General features: G+C 35.6%; 1 protein-coding gene and 1 pseudogene across 5 annotated transcripts in view; one reads left to right on the top strand and one right to left on the bottom strand.

Annotated features, from left to right (window-relative positions):
* ICA1L (islet cell autoantigen 1 like) overlaps nt 1-23,582 on the top strand; it is a 139,737-nt gene that overhangs the window by 48,124 nt on the left and 68,031 nt on the right. For 4 of the 5 annotated variants that reach the window (XM_077154743.1, XM_077154741.1, XM_077154744.1 and 1 more), the window contains 4 exons: nt 1,614-1,739; nt 3,280-3,378; nt 5,238-5,323; nt 7,670-7,713. In XM_077154743.1, the coding sequence (XP_077010858.1) occupies nt 1,614-1,739; nt 3,280-3,378; nt 5,238-5,323; nt 7,670-7,713 (355 nt within the window). The remainder of the gene's footprint in view (nt 1-1,613; nt 1,740-3,279; nt 3,379-5,237; nt 5,324-7,669; nt 7,714-23,582) is intronic. The other variant, XM_077154742.1, reaches the window with a different exon arrangement.
* On the bottom strand, nt 19,491-21,877 carry LOC143676843 (zinc finger MYND domain-containing protein 11-like; annotated as a pseudogene).

The raw sequence follows: 23,582 nt of genomic DNA, 5'->3' as shown, positions 1-23,582 counted from the left end.
ATAATTTAATGGAGATCATAAAATACAGACTATTTTTAGAAAATATGTATTATATTATAGATTTTTTGCTGCTTTGAGATGTTTGGTTGAAGGATAAAATTTTGTGAAACTTTTCTTTACTCTTTGAATGGCATCCCCACTCCCATCAACCGTTTTTATTAATCTCTTTTTATCCTCTTCATAATTGAATGAACTCCTCTTTAAATGTTGCTTACCTGGATTTTTGGGATTTGTTTGCAGAAAGAAAGTAGTTTATTACAAGACAAAAATTAATTTCAGTGAAAATCCATGTAAAATGAATATAAATTTTAAGAAAAAGTAGAGGTTATCCAATTTTTCATTCTACCACAATACAGAGTTAGATCACAAACTTTTAAAGCAGCTATTTATGTATGGGCCTATGTTTTTGCTAAATAAACCCTTGTTTTAAATTATATCCCCTAAATTAACCATACATGTATGGTATCATAACAATAACATAAACTCATTCATGTCTTCATTTCATGAATTTTTAGAGTACCTGTAATAAAAATAATAATATTTACTATTGATAGAGCCTTTATTCTGTGGTTTGCCTCTTTGATTACTCCCAACAGCCCTGTGAAATAGGTGGATACGTGACCTCAGGCCACAGCAATTTTAGCACTTCATTCCCTTTACAGTCTTTGACAATCAGAATATAATCCAAACCCATTCTCTCCACCCAAAAAGGGTTGCCTGGTCTGACCTCTGAATGCTCTGCAGCCTCATCTTGCACTTACTTCCTTTGCAAACACAGTAAGCTCATTTCCTATCAGGTTTGTCCTTGCTTTTCCCTAGAATACTCTTCCCAGGGCCTTAGTATGGCCCTGTCATCATCTTTCTGTCTCATTTCAGATATACGCAATCTCACTGAAGGCTTCCTTGATCAGTTTATTAATAATAATTTCCCATTTCTCTTCACTTATTTTCTATCTTTGTCACCTGAAGTTATCTTATATATTTATTTTTTTATTTTTTCTTGTGCCTCCCCACTCGGGGATAGTGGGGGAAAACATTGTCTCATCCACCACAGTATCCCCAGTGCCTAGAATGGTGCCTGGCAAATAATAGATACATTATATTTGTTGAATGAATGAAGGAGTCTGTTTAAAAGTTGAGGATTCACATTACTTGGTAACATATGACTCTCCATATCGGCTAAGAAATATAATAGGCCTGTGTTTATAAATATATCTTCATGATTCAGAACTATTAATGTTTCTCAGCATTTTATCTATGTCCCCTTTCCATTTATTCTTCTACTATTAGCTAAATATTATACCATCCATGAGTAACTTCGGATGTTTCTTTTTATTTGGAATGAATTTTTTCTTCTTAATTAAATCATTTCTCATTATACCATTTATTATTTCATATTTTTGTAGCAAAAGTTACCTGCTAGAAAGAATCTCCTACAATTACTAAAAATAGCTATAACCTTTGCCATTAATCATGAAATACTAGTAATACCGAAAAAGGAATCTCTCTTCTTTATTGCAGCTTTATGCATCTGAAGATATTATGTGAAGCTGTATGATGTGGTTATATCTGTCTTTTGATCATAATAATAATGAATATTTTTGTGGTTACAGGTACAGATCCAAGTGAAAAACAGCAAAGCTTCTTTTGACAAATTAAAGATGGATGTTTGTCAGAAAGTGGATTTACTTGGAGCTAGTCGCTGCAATATGTTATCTTATTCACTCACTACCTACCAGGTACCCAACTCCATGGTCAGCATGCCCTTGCAGTAAAAGATGAGTGGTGAGATTCCTTTTTAAAAGTTGTCTAAAGGGTAAAAAAAAAAAAAAAAAAAAGAGTTGTTAAAGGGTGCATAAAATTATATATAGTTAGGGCAGTGCAATGGTGGCTCAGTGGCAGAATTCTCACCTGCCATGCCAGAGACCCGGCTTTGGTCCCCGGAGCCTGCCCATGCCAAAAAAAAAATTGTATATAATTGATCTGATTCCTTTGACTGCTGTAATTGGCTTATTGAGCTTATGACAGTCAGCAAGTCATAGAATTCTAGACTGAAAAAGATCTTTGAGATAGCCTCCTGCAGCTTCACGTTGTGCTCCTTGGTGTCCCAAGACTTCACTGAAGACTTAGGAACCATCTGGGTTTGAGAAAGGGAAGGTCAAAGAGGTAAGATTCAAGGCCCATTAGCTCTCATTCACCAAGAGCTGCTCCATTCTGTTTTTTAATTTATACATACAATTTCCTATGAAGCAAAGATGCTGTAGCCAAAAAAGTTTAAAAATTTTTCTGCTTTCTTCCCCTGACATTCTTATGGATGAGGAAAGTAAAACCTAAGAGAATTAATGTAAATGACAATGTTGGACTTAAAAACCAGTTTTCTAACTCTAGGTTATATGTTCTTTTCATTCTGCCAAAGTGTCATTCCCAAACCACTTTAACCTCAAAATTCTCACTTGTATTTATACTCCCCAGATTCCACATAAATAGCATACAACAAATTAGTTAGATATTAACAAGTAAGCAATGCCTGACTTAAACATATATTTGTAAACAGCAAAAAGGAGATCAGATTGTTTATAATTTTAAAAATAAACTTAAATGAAAAGGACATTCACTGCTGCTTTAAAGAATCTATCTAATTCAGTTCAGTACTGTGGAATTCAGCAATTAAGAAAGGATACAAGTTAGGAAAAAAATACAATAATCTATCTAGCATAATGTTTGAAACACAGTAGCTCTTTGAAACATAATGGCTGTTCATTGCATTCTTTTTTTTCTCCATTCATCCCTCCACTTAGAACCAGAATCTTGAAGCAACAAGAATAAGGTATAATTACTTAAGTTAGCGTGAGAAGATGTTTTTTGAGAGTTTTTCTCAAATTAGTGTTTATATATATTTACTATCATAAAGATTATACATATGCCCTTCCTTTTACAGAAATTGCTCTATTCCATGCTTTTAACAATTCTTTTTTGGATTTCTCAGATGTTTTAATCCATCAGCTTCCATTCACTTGGCTACAGTTACTCTCTAGGTGGCTCAAATGTGCATTCCAGAGCTATATACAAATAGGCATATGTATATGCAGACACAGATGCCAATTTGCATGCAGAATGGCCATTTACAGCATTTTTTTGCTCCCCAGACTTGGAAAATTGAATGTAGTTCCTACTTCTTAATGTTTGGCAGCTATTCATCTACTATACCATAAGTAAAAATAGCACTGAACGCATCATAGAGGGGAAACAGAACTGTAGTTACCTTTTCTTTTTCCACAGAGAACACTGCTTGGGTTCTGGGAAAATACAGCTCGAATGATGTCCCTTATCCATGGGGAATGTATTGGCTTCCATCCATATGATTTTGTATCTCTCAAGGTACATTTCTTTCCATTTTCTTTTGTTGGATGATTTGGGTGATAACATTAAAACTATTTTCATTACATGCTTATTTTCTTTTTTACTAATCTATTTTCTTATTTACATTAATGCCACACATGGATGAATCTTGAATATCATCTTAAATCAAACAATCTAGACACAAAAGGACAAATATCTTTCATATCTTACAACCATATATCCCTGGAGTTTGGTCCAGATTTTTAAGTCAAATATTGTATGACCTCACTTACGTGAAATAATTAAAATATGCAAATTCATAGGGTCAGATACTAGAAAGCCGTTACCAGAGACAAGGGTCGGAGTAGGAAATGGGGAGTTAATGCTTCTTAATTGTTAACAGAGTTTCTGTCTGGGTGATAGAAAAGTTTTGGTAATATATGGTTATATTCACAACACTGTTAATGTAATTAACAACAATGAATTGTATAATTGAAGGTGGTTAGAAGGTTGGGAAATTTTAGGTTGTACATATGTTACCAGAATAAAAATTTTAAAAATCCAAAGCACTATACAACACAAATAGTGAACCCTAATGTAAACCATGTCCCAAAGTTAATAGCATAATTATAATAATATTGTTTCATCAGTTGTAATAAAAATAATAAATGGAAAGTTGTGTGTAGAGGGGTGTATGCGAACTCTGTACTTTTTATATGGTTTTTCTGTAAACCGACACCTTCTCTAATGAAAAAAAAAGTGCAACCTACTCCCTGCTCCCCTACCCCATTTTTCTGTTAAACCTAATTTCAGGTTTACAAAACGTTGGGAAGCATTTTTCTGCACTCTTTCAAGCCAAGGATCAGCACTTCCTTGATTCTTTATGCTACCAGCAATATTAAGTAAAATACTTGTGAATACTGCTGATAGGTTCAAGATAGTAGGATGAGGGAAAGAAGAGGATAAAGGTGTGAAATGAAAATTAAAATGCAAAAGAGATAGGGAAAGGTTATGAAAAGGAAACTTAGGGAGGAGCAAATGATGGAAAGTGGCCATGTGTTCTCAGAAGTAACCAGAGTACCCACTTGACAATTTTAAAAGTTACAAATAAAATTTCTAGTTTTACTTCCATGCTGATGTCGCAGAATGTGTTTCACAGAGACTAACATATTAGCAGTTCTATCTGTGACACATATGTGAAAGGTGTTCAGTGTCTGTGATTATAATGTTTTTTAACATTTGCATATCTTCCTGTGTGCCTTCTTAGCATATGATATATCCAGCAGAGAAGCAATTCTTCAGTTCTAATAGGCTAGATTTTGGTACCTTTTAACTTACCATTTTGCTTTATTTTTAGTAAACCTTCAAAGTGTTGCTGGTGGGTTTGCTCAAGCTGGATGTGTATCTGTGATGGGTTTGTTTGGTCTGGATTTTTAACTCATTTTCTGATATGGCATTTTCCAATCCAAAATTCACCTTTGAATTAGTTGTTTTGTTTTTACTTCTATAATAAATGCTTTACTGGATTGCATACAGTGTATCTAGGCAAATTTAATATCCAATTTCTGCTTAGAATTGAAATTGAAAATCTTTAGCTGTATTTTAGAGCATTGCATTATGGGCTAGCAACAGAGTATAAATCTTCTTTTGGTATATACTAAATTTTTTCACCTCTGTGGCTAGCCCGCATCAAATGTATGCAGTTACCAGAGACAACCAGAATAAAGAAGTACATGGTGATCAGTTCAAATTACATTAGCATTCATTTCCCATGTTTATCGCTCTCTAGTTCCACAGTTATTCCTGTTTCATATTGTTCTTTAGAATTTTTATTCTTGTTTTGTTTGCAGAGAACCAAATTCTTTCCATCTATTTAACATTGAATTTCTTATCCTTAGCAACTACAAGACACTACAAGTAAGCTTTCTGAAGACCATAAAGAAGAACAAACAGAAAACACTTGTGCTACTGAAAACCTCAATAAGTAAGCAGGCAAAAGTTATATATAGTGTTATGAAGGTCTTGGATACCATTGTATGCTTTATTTCGAAAGAGTAGTTTCTTCTCTTATTTAGTGAATAATCATTTCTATGTCATTTTCCCAATCAACAATATACATTTATTTTGAAGTCTTTTTTTTTTAAAGTGGCAGATGAAGGAATTGACAGAAGTATAGAACAGATTGGGGTGATAACCCCACGCTATAGATTGGGAGTCTGAGCCTCATGATAAGAACCACAAGTACCACCATCTAGTGGGGACATTGGAGAGAAAAAAGGACAGGTGTCAGCAGTATGTCACAACAGCCCAGGAGACTCCTATTAAAAATCTGTCTCTAAAATAAAGCAAATGGGACTGGGACAGATTACCTGAAAATAAACTCTTTCCATGCATATTTTTCATGTGGCTTGTTTGTCTTTCATTACATTTTCCCTTTGTTTTCCTTTCAGAGCTGTCCCTTAATACTGATTTTTTAAAAACATTTTTATTGTATCATATAACATATATACAAAGCAAAGAAAGAAAAAAGCAATAGTTTTCAAAGCACTCTTCAACAAGTAGTTGCAAGGCAGTTTCCAGAGTTTGTCATAGGCTACCATACCATCATCTCAGATTTTTTCTTCTAGCTGCTCCAGAATATAGAAGGCTAGAAGGAGTAAATATATTTTTGTCACCACAATCGACTTTTTCTCCTTCTTTTTTGTGAAAAATAACATACATACAAAAAAGCAATACATTTCAAAGCACAGCACAACAATTAGTTGTAGAACATATTTCAGAGTTTGACATGGGTTACAATTCCACAATTTTAGGTTTTTACTTCTAACTGTTCTGAGATACTGGAGACTAAGAGAAATATCAATTTAATGATTCAGCAGTCGTTTAACAAACAGCATATTCGTTTGTTAAACCCTGCCTTCTCTGTATAACTCCACCATCATCTTTGATCTTTCCCATCTTTAGGGGAATTTGGGCTATGGGCATTCTAACTTTTTCAAGTTAGAAAGGGCTGTCAATAATATGAGGTAGGGAGATGGAGCTATCTGATATTCTGGAGAGGCTGGGCCCTCTAGATTTCAGGATTTATCTGGTCCAGGGACCCATTAATACTGATTTTAAGCAGGTTTCACTGGGCATAAAAATGTATCTAGAAATAAGGCCCAGACAATGACAAACCATATATATTCTTGAGTAAAAGGTAATCATTCTAGATATAAAGCATCTCCCTATTTTCTCTATGTGAAAATCTAAAACATTTTTTTGGCTAGCTTGAATATGTAAACCTTTTAGGTTATAGATTAAATAATCAAATGTCTAGTTATAAACTGAACTGAACTTAATCATATGGGACAGTGCGACAGTAGCTCAGTGGCTCGGTGGCAGAATTCTCACCTGCCATGCCAGAGACCTGGGTTTGATTCCTGGTGCCTGCCCATGGGGGAAAAAAATCATATGCTAATGAAATATATTAAATCAATAGAATGTTTCCACTCTCATATTCTGAAAAGTTTTATTCAGAATCTTCTCATGCATCTTCAGCATTGAGAGCTACTTTTTGTGTCAACAAATTCCTAAGCACTTCACCTTCTTTTCCATCCAATTTATTTAAAACTATATATATTTACCATCATTGGAAATTCCATTCCAAGTCACCATACCTATTTTCTCTATTGATTTAGTTTTGTGACACTTGTCAAATAAATACTGTATTGTTTTTAAGTATCTTTAAAGACTTCTTAAAAACAACCTCCAAAACTTAACAATTATGAAGTCATATCCCAGGGATTATGGCTTAATGTATTAAATTTGTTTTACTTATTTATTGTTCCATCAAATGGATGCCTAGAAATATCAAAATTAGCATTGGTTGAGAATTTGTTCAAAATGGAGTACTGCGTTTTTTTTCCTGGAGTTGATTCCTTCCTCTTTTACTTCTGAGTATTCCTGAGCAAAACCCTTCAATGTTTAAAAACTAAACTCTGTTACTTGGGTGCTTCCTGTGAAGCCTGACAAACTGATAAATATCCTCTATGATGTAGTACTTAGCACAATGACTGCAATGTTGAAGATGATGCCTGATGCTTCCTTGGTACTCAGTAAATGTTTATTGAAAGAATGAGGGAATGAAAGGTTAATTTCATAATCTGTATAGAGCTATAGAAGATCTAAGAAATTCTCTGAGAGAGAGCTTTTATGAAATCTCCTGGACAGCTATTTCAGCTGTTGTTTTTCAAATTTATTTTTAAAAAATCACATATTACCGTTTGTGGAACATGAATTCCAATTGTATTTTAACCATAATCTTTGCAATTTTTGTTTTTTACTTCAGATTAGTTCTGGTAGATGAAGAAGCAAGCTTGGGAAGTGAACCAGGTAAGATAGTGAATTCATTATTTTGAAAGGAACACATTTTAAATGTCATAATAGTTACTTTAACGCTTTTAAAAAAAAGTTGTGTTAAAATCTACTCAATTATAAAAGAAATATTAAGTAACTTTATGGGTCCCTCTGTACAAACAGTTTTGAGTTATCCTTCTAAAAGTGCCTAATTAAGGAAGAGTCTGATGGGTTTCTTTAGGAAATTCTGGCTTTCTCACAGCTAGATGCTTCTAAATGCAGAAATTCACAGATAATAGGGTTGAGTGATTTGAATTTTTTAAAAACTTATTTATTAATTAAAGAAAAAACAGGGCAAGCCACGGTGGCTCAGCAGGCAAGAATGCTTGCCTGCCATGCCAGAGGACCCGGGTTTGATTCCCAGTGCCTGCCCATGTTAAAAGAACAAACAAACAAACAAAAAATAACAAGTGAACAAAAACATTCTTAGTATATGATCATTCCGGTCTACATATATAATTAGTAATTCACAATATCATCACATAGTTGCATATTCATCATCATGATCATTTGTTAAAACATTTGCATGAGTGATTTGAATTTTGAGTTTTTCCTCAGACTTTAATTCCTGTTATTTTTTCATATTTTATATATATATATATAGGCAACATATATTTGAATCACTGTGGTAAAAATTAGTGCAGACTTTGGAGCCAGAAAAACGTGGGTTTAAAGCTTTGCTGCATTTGAAGTCATTTATGTCTCTGTTTTCTCATCTGAGATATGAGTCATATATGCCTATCTTTCGGGGACATGAGATAATATTTATAAATACAAACCAAATAATAGGTGCCCAATGAATATGAGAGCCATTTTTAAGTATACACACAAAGATGATATAAAACAATTTAAGAAGTCATAATAATAGTGAACTTGTATAACTAAAATATAGCTTCAAAATCTGTGTGCAAAAGGTGAGTTACCTGTGTGTGTAAAATACTGCACCCTGCAGAGAACATTTTTTTAAATCACAAAGAAAATACAACAGTCATTGCTGAAAATTTCACTGTCAGTCATAGTATTATATTATCTTTTAAATCTTCCTGTGGTGGTAGTTATGTTCCTTTTCAAATTCCAGATATTTGTGCCTTCTCCCTTTTTTGTGGCTAATCTTGGTAATGACTTATTTTATTAATGTTTCAACAAACCAGCTTTTTTTACTAATCCTATTGTGTCTTTGTTTTCTGTTTTATTCATTTTAGTTCTTATTTTTATTATATTTTTCCTTCTACATTGAGTTTTTCTGTATTTAAGGCTATAATTTCCCTTAAAATTTCACTTTTCTGTATCCCACAGTTATTTTTTTTAACAGCTACATTGGGTATTTTTAAAAATATTATATAATTCACTTATTTCAAGTGTACAATTCACTGATCTTGAGTAACTATTGAGTGGTACAGTCATTACCATAAATCAATTTTAGAACATTTTTTATCCCCTTAAAAGATCTCTTATGCCCATTGATAGTAATTTATAGTATAGTTCATGAATATCTCAGGTGCCTCCAAATATTACAAATATCTCAGAAAACTAATCCCAATCCATCCCATCCCAATTTACCAGCTGTTATTGTCTAGCGTTTGATTACTTTTATTGGCTAATTTCCCACAAATTAGAATATTTTTATTATTTTATGAGGAAATAAGATTTTTTTATGTTTAACATTATATTTCCTAGTTTACTCTTTCTTCCTGTATTACAGATATATTCACTGTGAGGCTATTTTCCTTTTTCCTTAAGTATACATCCTTGAGTCTAGAATTTCTTTAGTGAATCTTTTGGTGGTAAACTTGGCTTATATTTAACTGGAAATAATGTTATTTTTCCCTTTTTATTTGTTTAAAATTTTTTTTATTACAGAAGTTGTAGGTTTATAGACCAATCATGCATAAATTACAAGATAACTATATACTACCCTATCACTAACACCTTGTGTTGGTGTGGTACATTTGGTTACAAATGATGAAAACACATTTTTATAATTGTCCATCATACAGTATAGTGTATAATACTATGTTATATAGTAATTCCTTTTTTTAAACTTTTAATTGTGTAGTATAACAAAGCAAAGAAATGAAAAAACAGCAATAGTTTCAAAGCACTCTTCAAAAATAATTACAGGACAGATCCCAGAGTTTGTCATGGGCTACCATATGATCCTCTCAGATTTTTCCTTCTAGCTGCTCTAGGATATAGGAGGCTAAAAGGCTTAAATATTTTTTTATCACCACAATCGACTGTTTTTTTCTTTTTTTGTGAAAAATAACATATATACAAAAAAGCAATAAATTTCAAAGCACAGCACCACAAGTAGTTGTAGAACATATTTCAGAGTTTGACATGGGTTATGATTCCACAATTTTACGTTTTTACTTCTAGCTGTTCTAAGATACTAGAGACTAAAAGAAATATCAATCTAATGATTCAGTAATCACATTCATTTGTTAAATCCTGCCTTCTCTGTATAACTCCACCATCACCTTTGATTTTTTTAATCTCTCTCTTTAGGGGTGTTTGGATTATGGTCATTCTAACTTTTTCATGTTTGAAGGGTCTGTCACTAATATGGGGTAGGGAGATGGAACTATCTGATGCCCTATAGGTTTCAGGACTTAACTGGTCCAGGGACCCATCTGGTGGTTGTAGGTTTCTGGAAAGTTACTCTAGTGCATAGAACCCTTGTAGAATCTTATATATTGCCCTAGATGTTCTTTAAGATTGACTGGAGTGGTCCTGGTTGTGGTTTGGCAGGTTATGATAGGTAACAATGTCTAACTGAAGCTTGTGTAAGAGCAAACTCCAGAGTAGCCTCTGGACTCTATTTGAACTCTCTCTGCCACTGATACTTTTTTAGTTTCACTTCTTTTACCCTCTTTGGTCAGGGTGGAATTGTTGATCCCATGATGTCAAAGCTGGATTCATCCCAGGGAGTTGTCTCCCACATTGCCAGGGAGGCTTTCACCCCCGGATGTTGTGTCTCACGATGATTTCACTTGCAGAGTTGGGCTTAGAAAGAATGAGGCTGCATCTGAGTAACAAAAGAGGCCCCCCAGAAGTAACTCTTGGGCATACCTATAGGTTGGCTAAGCTTCTTTTTATTTTTCCTTTTTTTTTTTCAAAGAGAGAATGAGTTTATTACTAGGTGCATAGTGGAGAGCAGATGGCCTATTGGCCCAAATCTTTCTCCCCAAACTGCAGTAATTCAGATAGTTTTATTAGAGAAAAGATGGGCAGGATTTAGGATAATGGCCCCAGGTGATATAACTAGAGGACTCTGATACTGAGTATGCACAGATTGATTACATGCTTAGTCACAGAATGTGTAAAAGAAAATGGTGGAATGAGGTATTAGGTGACTTGTAGGTTGAAATTTAAGCTACTGTGCATGGACCCACTTTGATTGGATCCAGTCTCAGCAAGATAACTTTGTACTTGGGGTGCATTAGTTCCAGGTGGACTCAAGACTCTTCATTAATAAACATTAGGGGCTATCTTTAATTATTACAAGACTCTAAAGTTGAAAAACTGGATAACTAGGTACAAATGAAGGTTAGTCACAAGGTTTTCACAATCATAGGGGCAGAAGATAAGGGCTATACAATCATCATCAGCGTTCAAGGCAGCTGGATTGCTGTTCTGATTTCTCAGTTACATTTCCTCCCTCTCATTTGATAATTGTCTCCCAATCTTGAGGGATATCTGGGTGATGACTCTCTAACTGCTTCAAAGCTGAAAAGAGACATTGTTATTAAGAGGCAAAGGCATGATACAATGAAACTGGTTGTTGTTCTTGGAGAGTCCTATATCTCTGGATTTCAGAACTTCTCTGGCGTTGAAACAATCTGGAGGTTTCAAGTCTCTGAAAAACAAACTTAACAAATACGATTTTCTAGAGCACAGGATATCTTTCAGGGTTTCCAGGAACACTGCTGATTGGGGGTTGCCATGTTATGGCAGTTTGCAGTCTCTGGCTGAAACTTACATAAGAGTAACCTCCAGAATGCCCTCTCAACTCTATTTGAAGTCTCTTAGCCATTGAACTCTATTTCTTTTTCCCTCTTTTGGTCAGTTAATCCATCATGAGCCAGGCTCATCCTTGGAACTTATGTCTCACAGTGCCAGAGCAAGTTTTATCCTGCGATGCCAGAGCCAGGCTTATACCCCAGAAATCACCCATGTAGGGAGAGAAGTTCAGAGTTTAACTTGGAGAGTGACCATATCTGAGTAACAGCAGAGATTTTCTGGAGATGACTCAGGCACCAATCATAAGTAGCTTCAGTTTGCTATTACAGAAATAAATTTCATAAGGGCACGCCTCAAAATTGAGGCCTTGGCTTATTAAATTGAGAGTCCATCTTACTTAAGAAAATATCAGGAATTCCCTAGATAGGGAAGCTTAATAGTTCTATTTTTCAAGTCCCTCAAGGGACATTGCAAACACTATTTCATTATCTGCCCAAAATAATCTGAAATGTATCATGGAATAATGTTACCTTGTACAGAAAATTGAGATTTTATTCCTTATTCCAGGTTCTATATCAAATAAAGCTGGATTAGGTTGTTTAAATTAACTGACTAGTCAGATTAAATTAGATAGTGTACTACAGAAAACTTAAACTTTGGACAAAATAAACATTTTTCTTTTTCTTTGCGTGGGCAGGCACTGGGAATAGAACCTGGGTCTCCAGCATAGCAGGTGAGAACTCTGCCTGCTGAGCCATCGTGGCTCTCCATAAACATTTTTATCTCGCAAAAAAGTTCAAGTTTTAAAATATATATACAATACTTTCTTTACCTTCTATATTGATTTACCTTAGTTTTAACTAGATCAGTTTCATCACATCTTTAATCAGAGTTTGATCTCTTTCAGTTTTTTGTTTTTTTGTAGCAGTTGCTATATGGACTTATGCTGACTCTGAGAACTGGAGAACTAAATCTGAGTCTCAGGTGTTACACAGATACTTAAAGTTCCAAGGAACGACTAGGTTATACAAAGTGCAAAGCATTTCAGAAGTTAAAGATAATAGTTAAAGCTTAAAATCTAAGCTCAAAATTTTGTAAGCATTTTTTTTTTACTTTTTAAAAACTTTTTTAATTCAAAAAAAAATTACAAGAAACACAAACATTCCCAACACATACACTCAGCAATTCACAATATCATCACATAGTTGCATATTCATCATCATGATCATTTCCCAGAACATTAGCATCAATTCAGAAAAAGAAATAAAAAGACAACAGAAAAATAAAACAAACAGAAAAAAAAAAGTTTACATACCATACCCCTTACCCCTCCCTTTCATTGTTCCCTTTACTATTTCATGCAGAGCCGGTCTCTTGGTCACAAATTCTCTCAAAATAAATACCAAAATAAAACTAAATTTATTTTAACATTTGTTCCCCCTATTATTTATTTTTATTCCATATGTTCTACTCATCTGTTGACAAGGTAGATAAAAGGAGCATCAGACACAAGGTTTTCACAATCACAGTCACATTGTGAAAGCTATATCATTTTACAGTCATCCTCAAGAAACAAGGCCACTGGAACACAGCTCTACATTTTGAGGCAGTTCCCGCCAGCCTCTCCATTACATCTTGGTTAACAAGGTGATATCTACTTAATGCACAAGAATAACCTCCAGGATAACCTCGCAACTGTTTGGAATCTCTCACCCATTGACACTTTGTCTCATTTCACTCTTCCCCCTTTTGGTAGAGAAGGTTTTCTCAAAATCCCTTGATGCTGGGTCTCAGCTCATTCTAGAGTTTTTCTCAATCCCCTGATGCTGAATCTCAGCTCATTCTGGGATTTCTGTCCCATATTGCCAGGAAGATCCACAGCCCTGGTAGTCATGTCCCGCGTAGACAGGGGAAGGGTGGTGAGTTTGCTTGCTGTGTTGGCTGGAGAGAGAGGCCACATCTGAGCAACAAAAGAGGTTCTCTTGGGGGTGACTCTTAGGCTAAATTTTAAGTAGGCTTGACCTATCCCCTGTGGGGTTAAGTTTCATATGAACAAACCCCAAGACTGGGAGCTCAGCCTATAGCTTTGGTTGCCCACACTGCTTGTGAGAATATCAAGAATTCAACTTGGGGAAGTTGAGTTTTCCCCTGTTCTCACCATTCCCCGAAGGGGACTTTGCAAATACTTTTCCACTCAATGATCAAATCACTCTGGGATTCATCAGGGTATCACCTGGGCAAACCAACAAAATCTCATGTCCTACCCAAAGTTCCATGTACTTAAGGTGTTCAATCAGCTATCTGCATAAGTTATATTAGGAGATCCACTAGTCAAAGTAGAGATTTGTACCAAATAAGCATTTTTTGCTTTAGTCTCACATATAAGTTGAAATTTTAAAATATTAATTACCATCTATTTTCAGCACACTGGAGTAATGACATTGTTTTGTTCTTCCTCATGCAAAAACATTTTTTAAATTTGTACATTTAGTCACTATTACTATATGCTCTAGGCATTCCTAGATTACACCATCTCAATTTTTATTGTCTATCTTTCTTTGTGATTTCATTTATGCCCCAGCCCTCCTCCCTCTATCATTCTCACATTCAGCTTCATTCAGTGTTTTAACATAATTGTGTTACAGTTAGGTAATATTGTGCTGTCCACTTCTGAGTTTTTATATTCAGTCCTGTTGCACAATCTGTATCCCTTCAGCTCCAATTACCCAATATCTTACCCTAATTCTATGTCCTGATGGTCTCTGTTACCAATGACATATTCCAAGTTTATTCACTAATGTCAGTTCATATCAGTGAGACCATACAGTATTTGTCCTTTTGTTTCTGGCTAATCTCACTCAGCATAATGTCCTTAAGGTCCATTCATGTTGTTACATACTTCATAACTTTATTCTGTCTTACAGCTGCATAATATTCCATCTTATGTAAATGCCACAGTTTGTTTAGCCAACTGTCTGTTGATGGACATTTTGGCTGCTTCCATCTCTTGGTAATTGTAAATAATGCTGCTATAAACATTGGTGTGTAAATGTCCATTTGTGTCCTTGGCCTTGTGTCCTTTGAGTAGAGACAGCATATAGATGGGTCCTGTTTTTTAATCCATTCTGCCAGACTATGTCTTTTGATTGGAGAGTTTAATCCATTAACATTCAGTGTTATTACTGCATGGGTAGTACTTTCTTCTACTATTTTGCCTTCTGGATTTTATATGTCATATCTAATTTTCCTTCATTTTACCTTTACTCATAGTCTTCCTTTCTACACTCTTCTCCACACCTCTCTCTTCTGTCTTCGTATCTGTCTCTAGTGCTCCCTTTAGTATTTCTTGCGGAGCTGGTCTCTTGGTCACAGATTCTCTCAGTGATTTTTTTGTCTGAAAATGTTTTAATTTCTCCCCCATTTTTGAAGGAAAATTTTGCTGGATATAGAATCTTGGTTGGCAGTTGTTCTTTTTTCATAATTTAAATATATCATCCCACTGTCTTCTCGCCTCCATGGTTTCTGCTGAGATATCTGTGCATAGTCTTATTGGGCTTCCCTTGTATGTGATGGATTGCTTTTCTCTTGCTGCTTTCAAGATCCTCTCTTTCTCTTTGACCTCTGACATTCTGATTAGTAAACGTCTTGGAGTATGTCTATTTGGATCTATTCTCTTTGGGGTACGCTGCATTTCTTGGATCTGTAATTTTAAGTCTTTCATAAGAGTTGGGAAATTTTCAGTGATAATTTCCTCCATTAGTTTTTTTCCTCCTTTTCCCTTCTCTTCTCCTTCTGGGACACCCACAACATGTATATTCATACGCTTCATATTGTCTTTCAATTCCCTGAGTCCCTGCTCATATTTTTCCATTTTTTTTCTATAGTTTCTATTTCTTGTCGGATTTCAGATGTTCCGTCCTCCAGTTCAGAAATCCTATGTTCTGTCTCTCAAAATCTACCGTTGTAGGTTTCCATTGTTTTCTCCATCTCTCCTGCCTTGCCTTTCATTCCCATAAGTTCTGTGATTTGTTATATCAGACTTTCCATTTCTTCTTTTTGTTCATTCCTTGCCTTCTTTATATCCTCCCTCAATTCATTGATTTGGTTTTTGATGAGGTTTTCCATGTCTGATCGTACATTCTGAATTAATTGTTTCAGCTCCTGTATGTCATTTGAATTGTTGGTTTGTTCCTTTGACTGGGCCATATCTTCAATTTTCCTAGTGTGATTTGTTATTTTTTTCTGGCATCTAGGCATGTAATTACCTTAATTAGTTTATTCTGGAGATTGCTTTCACTTCTTTTACCTAGGGTTTTCTTGCTGGATGAATTTGTTGTCTATATGTTCTTTGACATTCAGTTCAGCTTTATCTGGACCTCTAGCTTAAGTTTTGTTTAACAGTGGAGAATTTTTCAGTTCTTGTTTTCTTGTTTCTTGCCCTGCTTTTGTGGTGCCTTTTCCCCCCCACACTTAAGAGGGTCTACTTAGATATTATAGACCCCAGCCAGACTTTCCCAGACCAAACTGGCCTTCTAGCAGGAGGAGAGAGTCACCTGTGTCGGTTTTCCCTGAGGTTGATACCCAGTAGGTTGAAAGACTTTCCTGTGAAGTCTCTGGACTCTGTTTTTCTTATCCTGCCCTATGTGTGGCGCTTGTCTGCCTGCAGGTCCCACCAGCGTAAGATGATGCGGTACCTTTAACTTTGGCGGACTCTCCCTGCTGGAGGTGTGGTGGAGACTGATGAGAGGTTGTAGGCTGGTTTTAATGACTTCAAATTACCAAGCCCTGGGGTCTGAATTCCTTGAGGGAGGAATTCCACCTGAGTTGGGCTTCACCCCTCCCCTGGGGAAGGCACAGACTCCAGACAAGCCCCCAAAAGAGCTCACTTCTGCCTATGCCTGGGGTAGAAGAAAGTACTACCTATGCAGTAATAACACTGAATGTTAATGGATTAAACAAAGACAGTCAAGCCTTTGTAGAAACACAGCCACAAAAACCTCTGTTTCCTTCTTTTTTTTTCCCCCTTTTTTCTGTCAGCCTTGCCCCCTTGGTGCCACGGCAAAAATGAGCAACCTCTGCTTTGACCAGGTTCACCTAAGCTGGGGGCCTATTTTTAGTAGTCAGAATTTGTTAATTAGTTCCACAATTGGCATTTGATTGTGCCCAGTCCCTGGTGCTGTTAAAGTCCTTTCCTTTCCCCTCTGGGAAGTAGCCTGTGGGGGAGGGGCACCAGCCACTGCAGCTTTTGGAACTCAACAGTTCTGGGGAGGCTTGCAGCCAGTCCAGCTGGTCCAGACTGGGGTACGTTGTGTGTCTGGTCACTGATGTGGCCCCAGGAGCTGTTATGTTCTGTTTCTGGTTATTTAGTAGTTGTTCTGGAGGACGAACTAAAATGCGCACATTGTTAAGCCACCATCTTGACCTGGAACTTGTAAGCATTTTAAATGAAACTACTTTCAGAAATAAAAACATTAGACAGTTGTTTTATATTAAGAAACCATAGCAGAGGTTTTGTTCTGTTTCCCTTTTACACATTTACCGAATTATACTAATTAAACAGATAAAATATAATATATATATATATATATATATATTTGACCTGCTTTTTAAATAAGTCTTTCCTTTTTACAGATGGAGATCAGACCTATAGCTGACCACATATACTTTTAGAAAAGTAATATGTCAAAGCAATGTAACTGATAATTTGGCTGTTTCTATAATCTGTAGCTTTTTTTAAAAAAGTAATCTTATAGGAACTAGTTCAGAGCTCTATTTATTTAAATACTACTTTCTTATTTAAAAGGTCTTATAAAAGTCATCTCTTATATGAGGTCTTCTTAGGTCATTCTTCATCTAAATGCTTTTTAAGTTTTTCCAGCCTTTTTATTCCTTCATTATTATTGTCTTACACTATGCCCTTGTACGAGTATACTCTAACTAGAATTAAACTCTTTGAAGCTAAGAATTAAGTTTTCTTTATTTATGACAGCATTTACTAATAGAAATATTCTGATTAACATTAATAAAACCACTACAAATTCAAATTCTTTCACATATTGAGGTAACAGATCACCAAGTAACCAAAATCCAGGTTCTTTGAAATCTAGGTTATCAAGGTTATAAAAAAATCCATTTATATTTCTTACTAAATGTAACTGATTTCTTAAATAGAATATGTTTGAATCATTAGCATATTTTTAATTTTATTATACTTTCTGTAAGTTTTATTACCAGGTACATTGCTCAGTTCATGTAACTAACCTATCTGGTTAGGCTATTTTAAGTGAAATTTTGAGACTGTATTTATAATACTAGCTTATTTTATCAGTAAGCTTATATAGATTTAGGAAGAATATACCTAAGTAGAATAAATTGAATTTGTTCCGTTCAAAATTTATCATAAAATTCCTTTTATCAGAGGTTGAAATATCTTAAAATTATCAACAATTTTAAAAGTACATTGACTACCAAGGATGGAAAATATACTGCAATTTTTTACAGTAATTATAGTACTAGGGTTTTAAATCTTGCCGTTCAGAGAAGTTTTTCTCTTTTTACTCTTTTATTTCAGAAGTACCAATTTATATATTATATCAGGCACCTAGTTATTTCTAGCAGTCCAAATAGAGCTCTTTAAGAATTTTTCTTATTAATTTGCTATTACTATCTGGAGGTATGAAAATATGCATTGAAAATACAGATAGACATAAATAGAAAATTAGTTACACAAAAAAACAGAAACATAGAATTACTATTCTCTCATACCATTTCTCCCTTTTTGCAGGATAATTCTAGCACCATATCTATAACTTTAGGTATAATGGTAGTATTTTAATTTTAAAACATTTTGAGGCCAGATTATGGTACAGAAATAAAACCTTTTTTTTTATAGATTCATAGCCAAAATCTTTTCAATTTCCAATATGGCCCAAAGGTTCTCTTTTTAAAATAATTTCCATAATCAGTAACCAATTCTGAACATTTGACCAATACAAATGCAGGAACATACCAATCAACAAATTCAAATAGACGCTTAATACTTATTATATTTCACTAACATGCCAATTAATAACTAGACTGAACATACCAACTAACAAACAGTAATTAAAATGCTTAACACACCATTTAACTATTTAACACCATTAATTCTTACTATACCCAGGTAGCACACTCACTAGCATTTAAACAAGCCTACTTAATTTCGTTAAATACCAGTTAATTGTTGGATTAGGTCAGGGCTTCAAACCCTGTGTAATACGGTAGCCAAAAGCAGAAGTCAGAGCAAAGGGGATCATTCTGGAAGCATGACCCAGGCCTAAGCCAAGGGAACTTGAACCGCCTATTTACTCCCCAGTCCACTTTTATCCTGATAACCCACTCACCTAGTAAGATGTCCTGGTATGGAACTAGAAACAGTTTCTGTCTTTAAAGTTTTTTATGGTGCCAAAATAGTGTACCAGCAGAACAGAGAAATCCCATTTGCAAGCATCTAGACTAAATTCAGTCCAGTGGCTGCAAAAGGCTCAGTTACCTGGCTTACCTGCTCGGCTAGGGCTCCAAAGCCCTGGGCATTTGTCCAAATTGTTACTGGACAAAGCCGGTGGATTCTTTTACCCAGTAAGCTCAATAACCAATTCCTGAGACACCTGGGTTACAAAGAGAGAAAGAGTTTATTACTAGGCATATAGGAGAATGGATGGTCTAGTGTCCCCAAATCTGTATTTACACTTTTCCTTTACTTGCTAACATTTTCTGGCCATCTCACCTGGATATTAGCTACAGCTTTATTTTCAACTTCTCTCTCTTTTTTTTTTCACAGCTTGTCTTTTTTCTTCTATTTCAGAATGCAACTCATGCAACTCTTTCAGGCTGTGATTGGATTGCATTTGGTCATTGAAAATTTTGGTGTATTTGTCGTGGTACTTGCTTGGACACACTCCATCGTTTCTGGTGTGAGTGCTTTGATGCAAATTTCTTAGAGAAGAAGCACTTAACTTCTTGGTCTGAGTTGAAACTGAAATTATTTCTATTGGCTGAGGCATTGTGGGAATTTCCTGGCTCAAACTTACTGCTTCAGCTTCAGGCTGTTGTTCTTCTTTTTTGGGTTCCATACTTTGATTACATCATCCTTTCTTTTCTCTTGGTTCCTGAGTAAAACCTTCATCTGTTCATTACTGGTAGAATAATTCAATTTTCAAAATCTTCACAAAGGAAACGTTGGTGCAGTTCCAGCTCATCACGTGCCTTTTTCCAACCCATACTGCACTTTTTTTTAACATGTAACTGATTAATGTCAACTGTGATATCTTATGTTTTGAGAATAAATCCAGGCCTTCTGGTGGTGGTGCTCAGAAAAGTGAATGTCAACCTGATTGTCCTTTTTCTGCATGACTTTTGCTGGCTGAAACCCCAAACCTTTCGTTTTAGCCCAAACCAGTTCATGATTAGGTATTCAAGGATAGCAAAATCAATTGTCAGGATGAGCATTTGATAAATAGAAGAAATTCTTGCCAAACTGTGGTTCATCCAGCTCATGACATGTGTCTTTATGTAGCATCCTTGCTGTGTCAGCTTGTTCACTGTGTGCTCCATAGAAAATCACGGTGTTCTGGAGAAGTAGTTGAGCATCAGCTTTGAACTCTTCAAAACTTCAGTATTTCCCTTTATTTGCTTTCTCTGCTATGGCGGGAACATCAGGGCTGAATGAACCAGCCTTCTGTACATCAGATGCTTATTGTCTTTCCTCTTTTTATTATGATCTATAACCTGCTTCATCATGTGGGAGACAGTGAATCTCAGGTACGTGCTCATCTCCTGTTTGTATTTTTTGTCTTAATGCTCTTACAAACTGGGCACTGCCAGTGACTACTGCTGTCTCTAAGCCTGAACTCATGAGACAAACATTTGGAATAATACACGAAAACACAGGTCACATAACAACACCTCTCCAGGAAATGGCATTCAAAACAATACCAGTCAGGGTGGTACGACAGTGTCTCAGTGGCAGAATTCTTGCCTGCCATGCTGGAGACCTGGGTTAGATTTCCAGTGCCTGCCCATTTAAAAAACAAAACAAAAAAAAAACCAATACCAGTCATGATTTTGTTTCTCAGTGTCCTGGTTTGAAATTATGTATATATGCTAGAAAAGCCATGTTTTAATCCTAATTCCATTTTGTAAAGGCAGCCGTTTCTTCTAATCTCTCTTCAATATTGTGTGTTTGAAACTGTAATCAGATCATCTTCCTGAAGATGTGATTTAATCAAGAGTGGTTGTTGTGCTGGATTAGGTGACGATATGTCTCCACCCATTTGTGTGGGTCTTGATTTGTTTCTGAAGTCCTATAAAAGAGGAAACATTTTGGAGAATGGGATATTTAGAGAGAGCAGAGCAGAAAGACATAACCACAAGAAGCAGAGTCCATCAGCCAGCAACCTTTGGAGATGAAGAAGGAAAATGCCACCTGGGGAGCTTCGTGAAACAGGAAGCCAGGAAAGAAAGCTAGCAGATGATGCCGTGTTTGCCACATGCCTTTCCAGATGAAAGAGAAACCCTGACCATGTTCACCCCTGCTGTTAAAGATGAGAGAGTAACTCTGACTGTGTTCGCCATGTGCCCTTCCACTTCAGAAAAAAACCTTGAACTTCATCAGCCTTCTTGAACCAAGGTATCTCTCCCTGGATGCCTGTGATTGGACACTTCTGTAGACTTGTTTTAATTAGGACATTTTCTCAGCCTTAGAACTGTAAACTAGCAACTTATTAAATTCCCTTTTTATAAGCCATTATGTTTCTGGTATATTGCATTCTGGCAGTTAGCAAACTAGAATACCCAGTCAACCTCATCTCCTAGCAATCAGTATCCTTCTTGTTCAATACCAGCTTTTGAACCTTTGCAGTCCACTATTAGAGTTTCGACAATAAGACCATCTTTCACAGCTAAGCCAACAGGTGGCTTAGCTGTGAAAATGTTTAATATCTTTTCACAGCAAAACAAAAAACAAAAGAGCTAAGCTGACAGGTGGTCTGTTTTGGATGCATACCATGGACTTGAGATATATACTTTGTAATGTGGTCACGTTGACAATTTGCTTCTGGTTCTGTATAATTTCAGTAGCTGCCCAAAAATGCTGGATAGCTTTTGTAGCCAGTTGTTGACTTTTTGCTAAATGTGTCATGACCTGTTTATGTCTTTTGCTTTAAAGGAGCAATTAAATTCTAAACTGATTTTTCAACTGACACAACAGAAGTCAGAAGATAATGAAGTAGCATCTTCAAAGTATCTCTTTCCTTGCTGGTACTGTAGTGGCAACAGTGGCCCAGTGGGCCAGTCTGGACCCACGAGCAGGCAGTGGGGCACAGGAGCGAGGGAGAGGGGGTGCCCACGCTTAGTGGAAGAAGTTGGAGGGCACTGGAAGCCTGCATGGGGAAAATTCCATTCTTTGTTTGAAAATATTCTATTGTGAGTTTATACCACATTTTGTTCATGTGTTCATTGGTTAATGGACACTTGTGTTACTTCCATCTTTTGACAATTGTGAATAATGCCATTATGAACATTAGTGTGCAAATGTCTGTTCAAGTCCCTTCTTTCTATTATATTGGGTATATACCTAGAAGTGGGATTTCCAGGTCAGATGGTAATTCTATATTTAAATTTCTGAGGGACCACCAAACTGTCTTCCACAGTAGCTGGACCATTTTACATTGCCACCAAAATGAGTTAGAGTTCTTATTTCTCCACATCCTTTCCAACACTTGTAATTGTCTGTCTTTTTAATGGTAGCCATTCTAGTTGGTGTCTATTCAAGCCTTTTGACCATCTTCTAATTGGGTTATTGTCTTTTGTTGTTAAGTTGAAAGATTTGAAAGGACCTTTATCAGATACATGGTTTCCAAATATTTTCTCCCATGGTGTAGATTGTCATTTTATTTTCATGATAGAGTCCTTTGAGGCATAATAGTTTTTGATTTTGGTCAGGTCTCATTTATCTATTTTTTTCTTTTTTTTGCTTATGCTTTGGGTGTGAGGTCTAAGAAACTATTGCCTAACACAAGGTCCTGAAGATGCATCCCAGTTTTTCTTCTTGGAGTTTTATTGTTCTGATTCTTAATAGTTAGGTCTTTGATCTATTTTGAATTGATTTTTCTATATGGTGTTAGGTAGGGGTCCACCTACTTTCTTTTGCAAATTGAGAGCCAGTTTTCCTAGCAACATTTGTCGAGGAGACTATTCTTTTTTAATTGAATGGTCTTTACCCCCTTGTAAAAAGCCATTGGCCATAAATGTGAGGGTTGAATTCTGAGTTCTCAGTGATTTTCCACTGGTCTATTTATCTGTCCTTCTGCCAGTACCATGCTGTTTTGTTTACTATGGCTTTGTAATAAATTTTAAGATCATCAAGTATGAGACTTCCAACTTAATTCTTCTTTTTCAAGATGGCTATGGCTATTTTAGGCCTCTTACCCTTTCATAAAAATTTGATGATTAGCTTTTCCATTTCTGCAAAGGCTATTGGAATTTTGATTGAGATTGCATTGACTCTGTAAATCGTTTTGGGTAGAATTGACATCTTAGTAGTACTTAATCTTCCAATCTGTGAACAAGGACTGTTCTTCCATTTATGTAACTCTTCTTCGATTTTTTTTAGCAGTATTTCATAGGTTCTGTTTAGAGGTCCTTTAATCCTTGATTAGATTTTTTCCTGGGTATTTGTTTCTTTTAGTTATTATAAATATAATTTTTTTCTTGATTTCTTCTTCTGGTTGTTCATTACTAGTGTGTAGAATCACTTCTGCTCTTGGTTGTTGCTCTTGTACCCCACCACTTTGCTGAAATCATTTAATAGCTCTTTAGAGGTTTGGTGTGGACCTTTCTGGATT

This window comes from Tamandua tetradactyla, chromosome 3 (genome assembly GCF_023851605.1).
Source record: "Tamandua tetradactyla isolate mTamTet1 chromosome 3, mTamTet1.pri, whole genome shotgun sequence".
NCBI lineage: Eukaryota > Metazoa > Chordata > Mammalia > Pilosa > Myrmecophagidae > Tamandua > Tamandua tetradactyla.
Note: the sequence above shows the minus strand (reverse complement) of the source record. Positions and strands in the feature narration are given on the sequence as shown.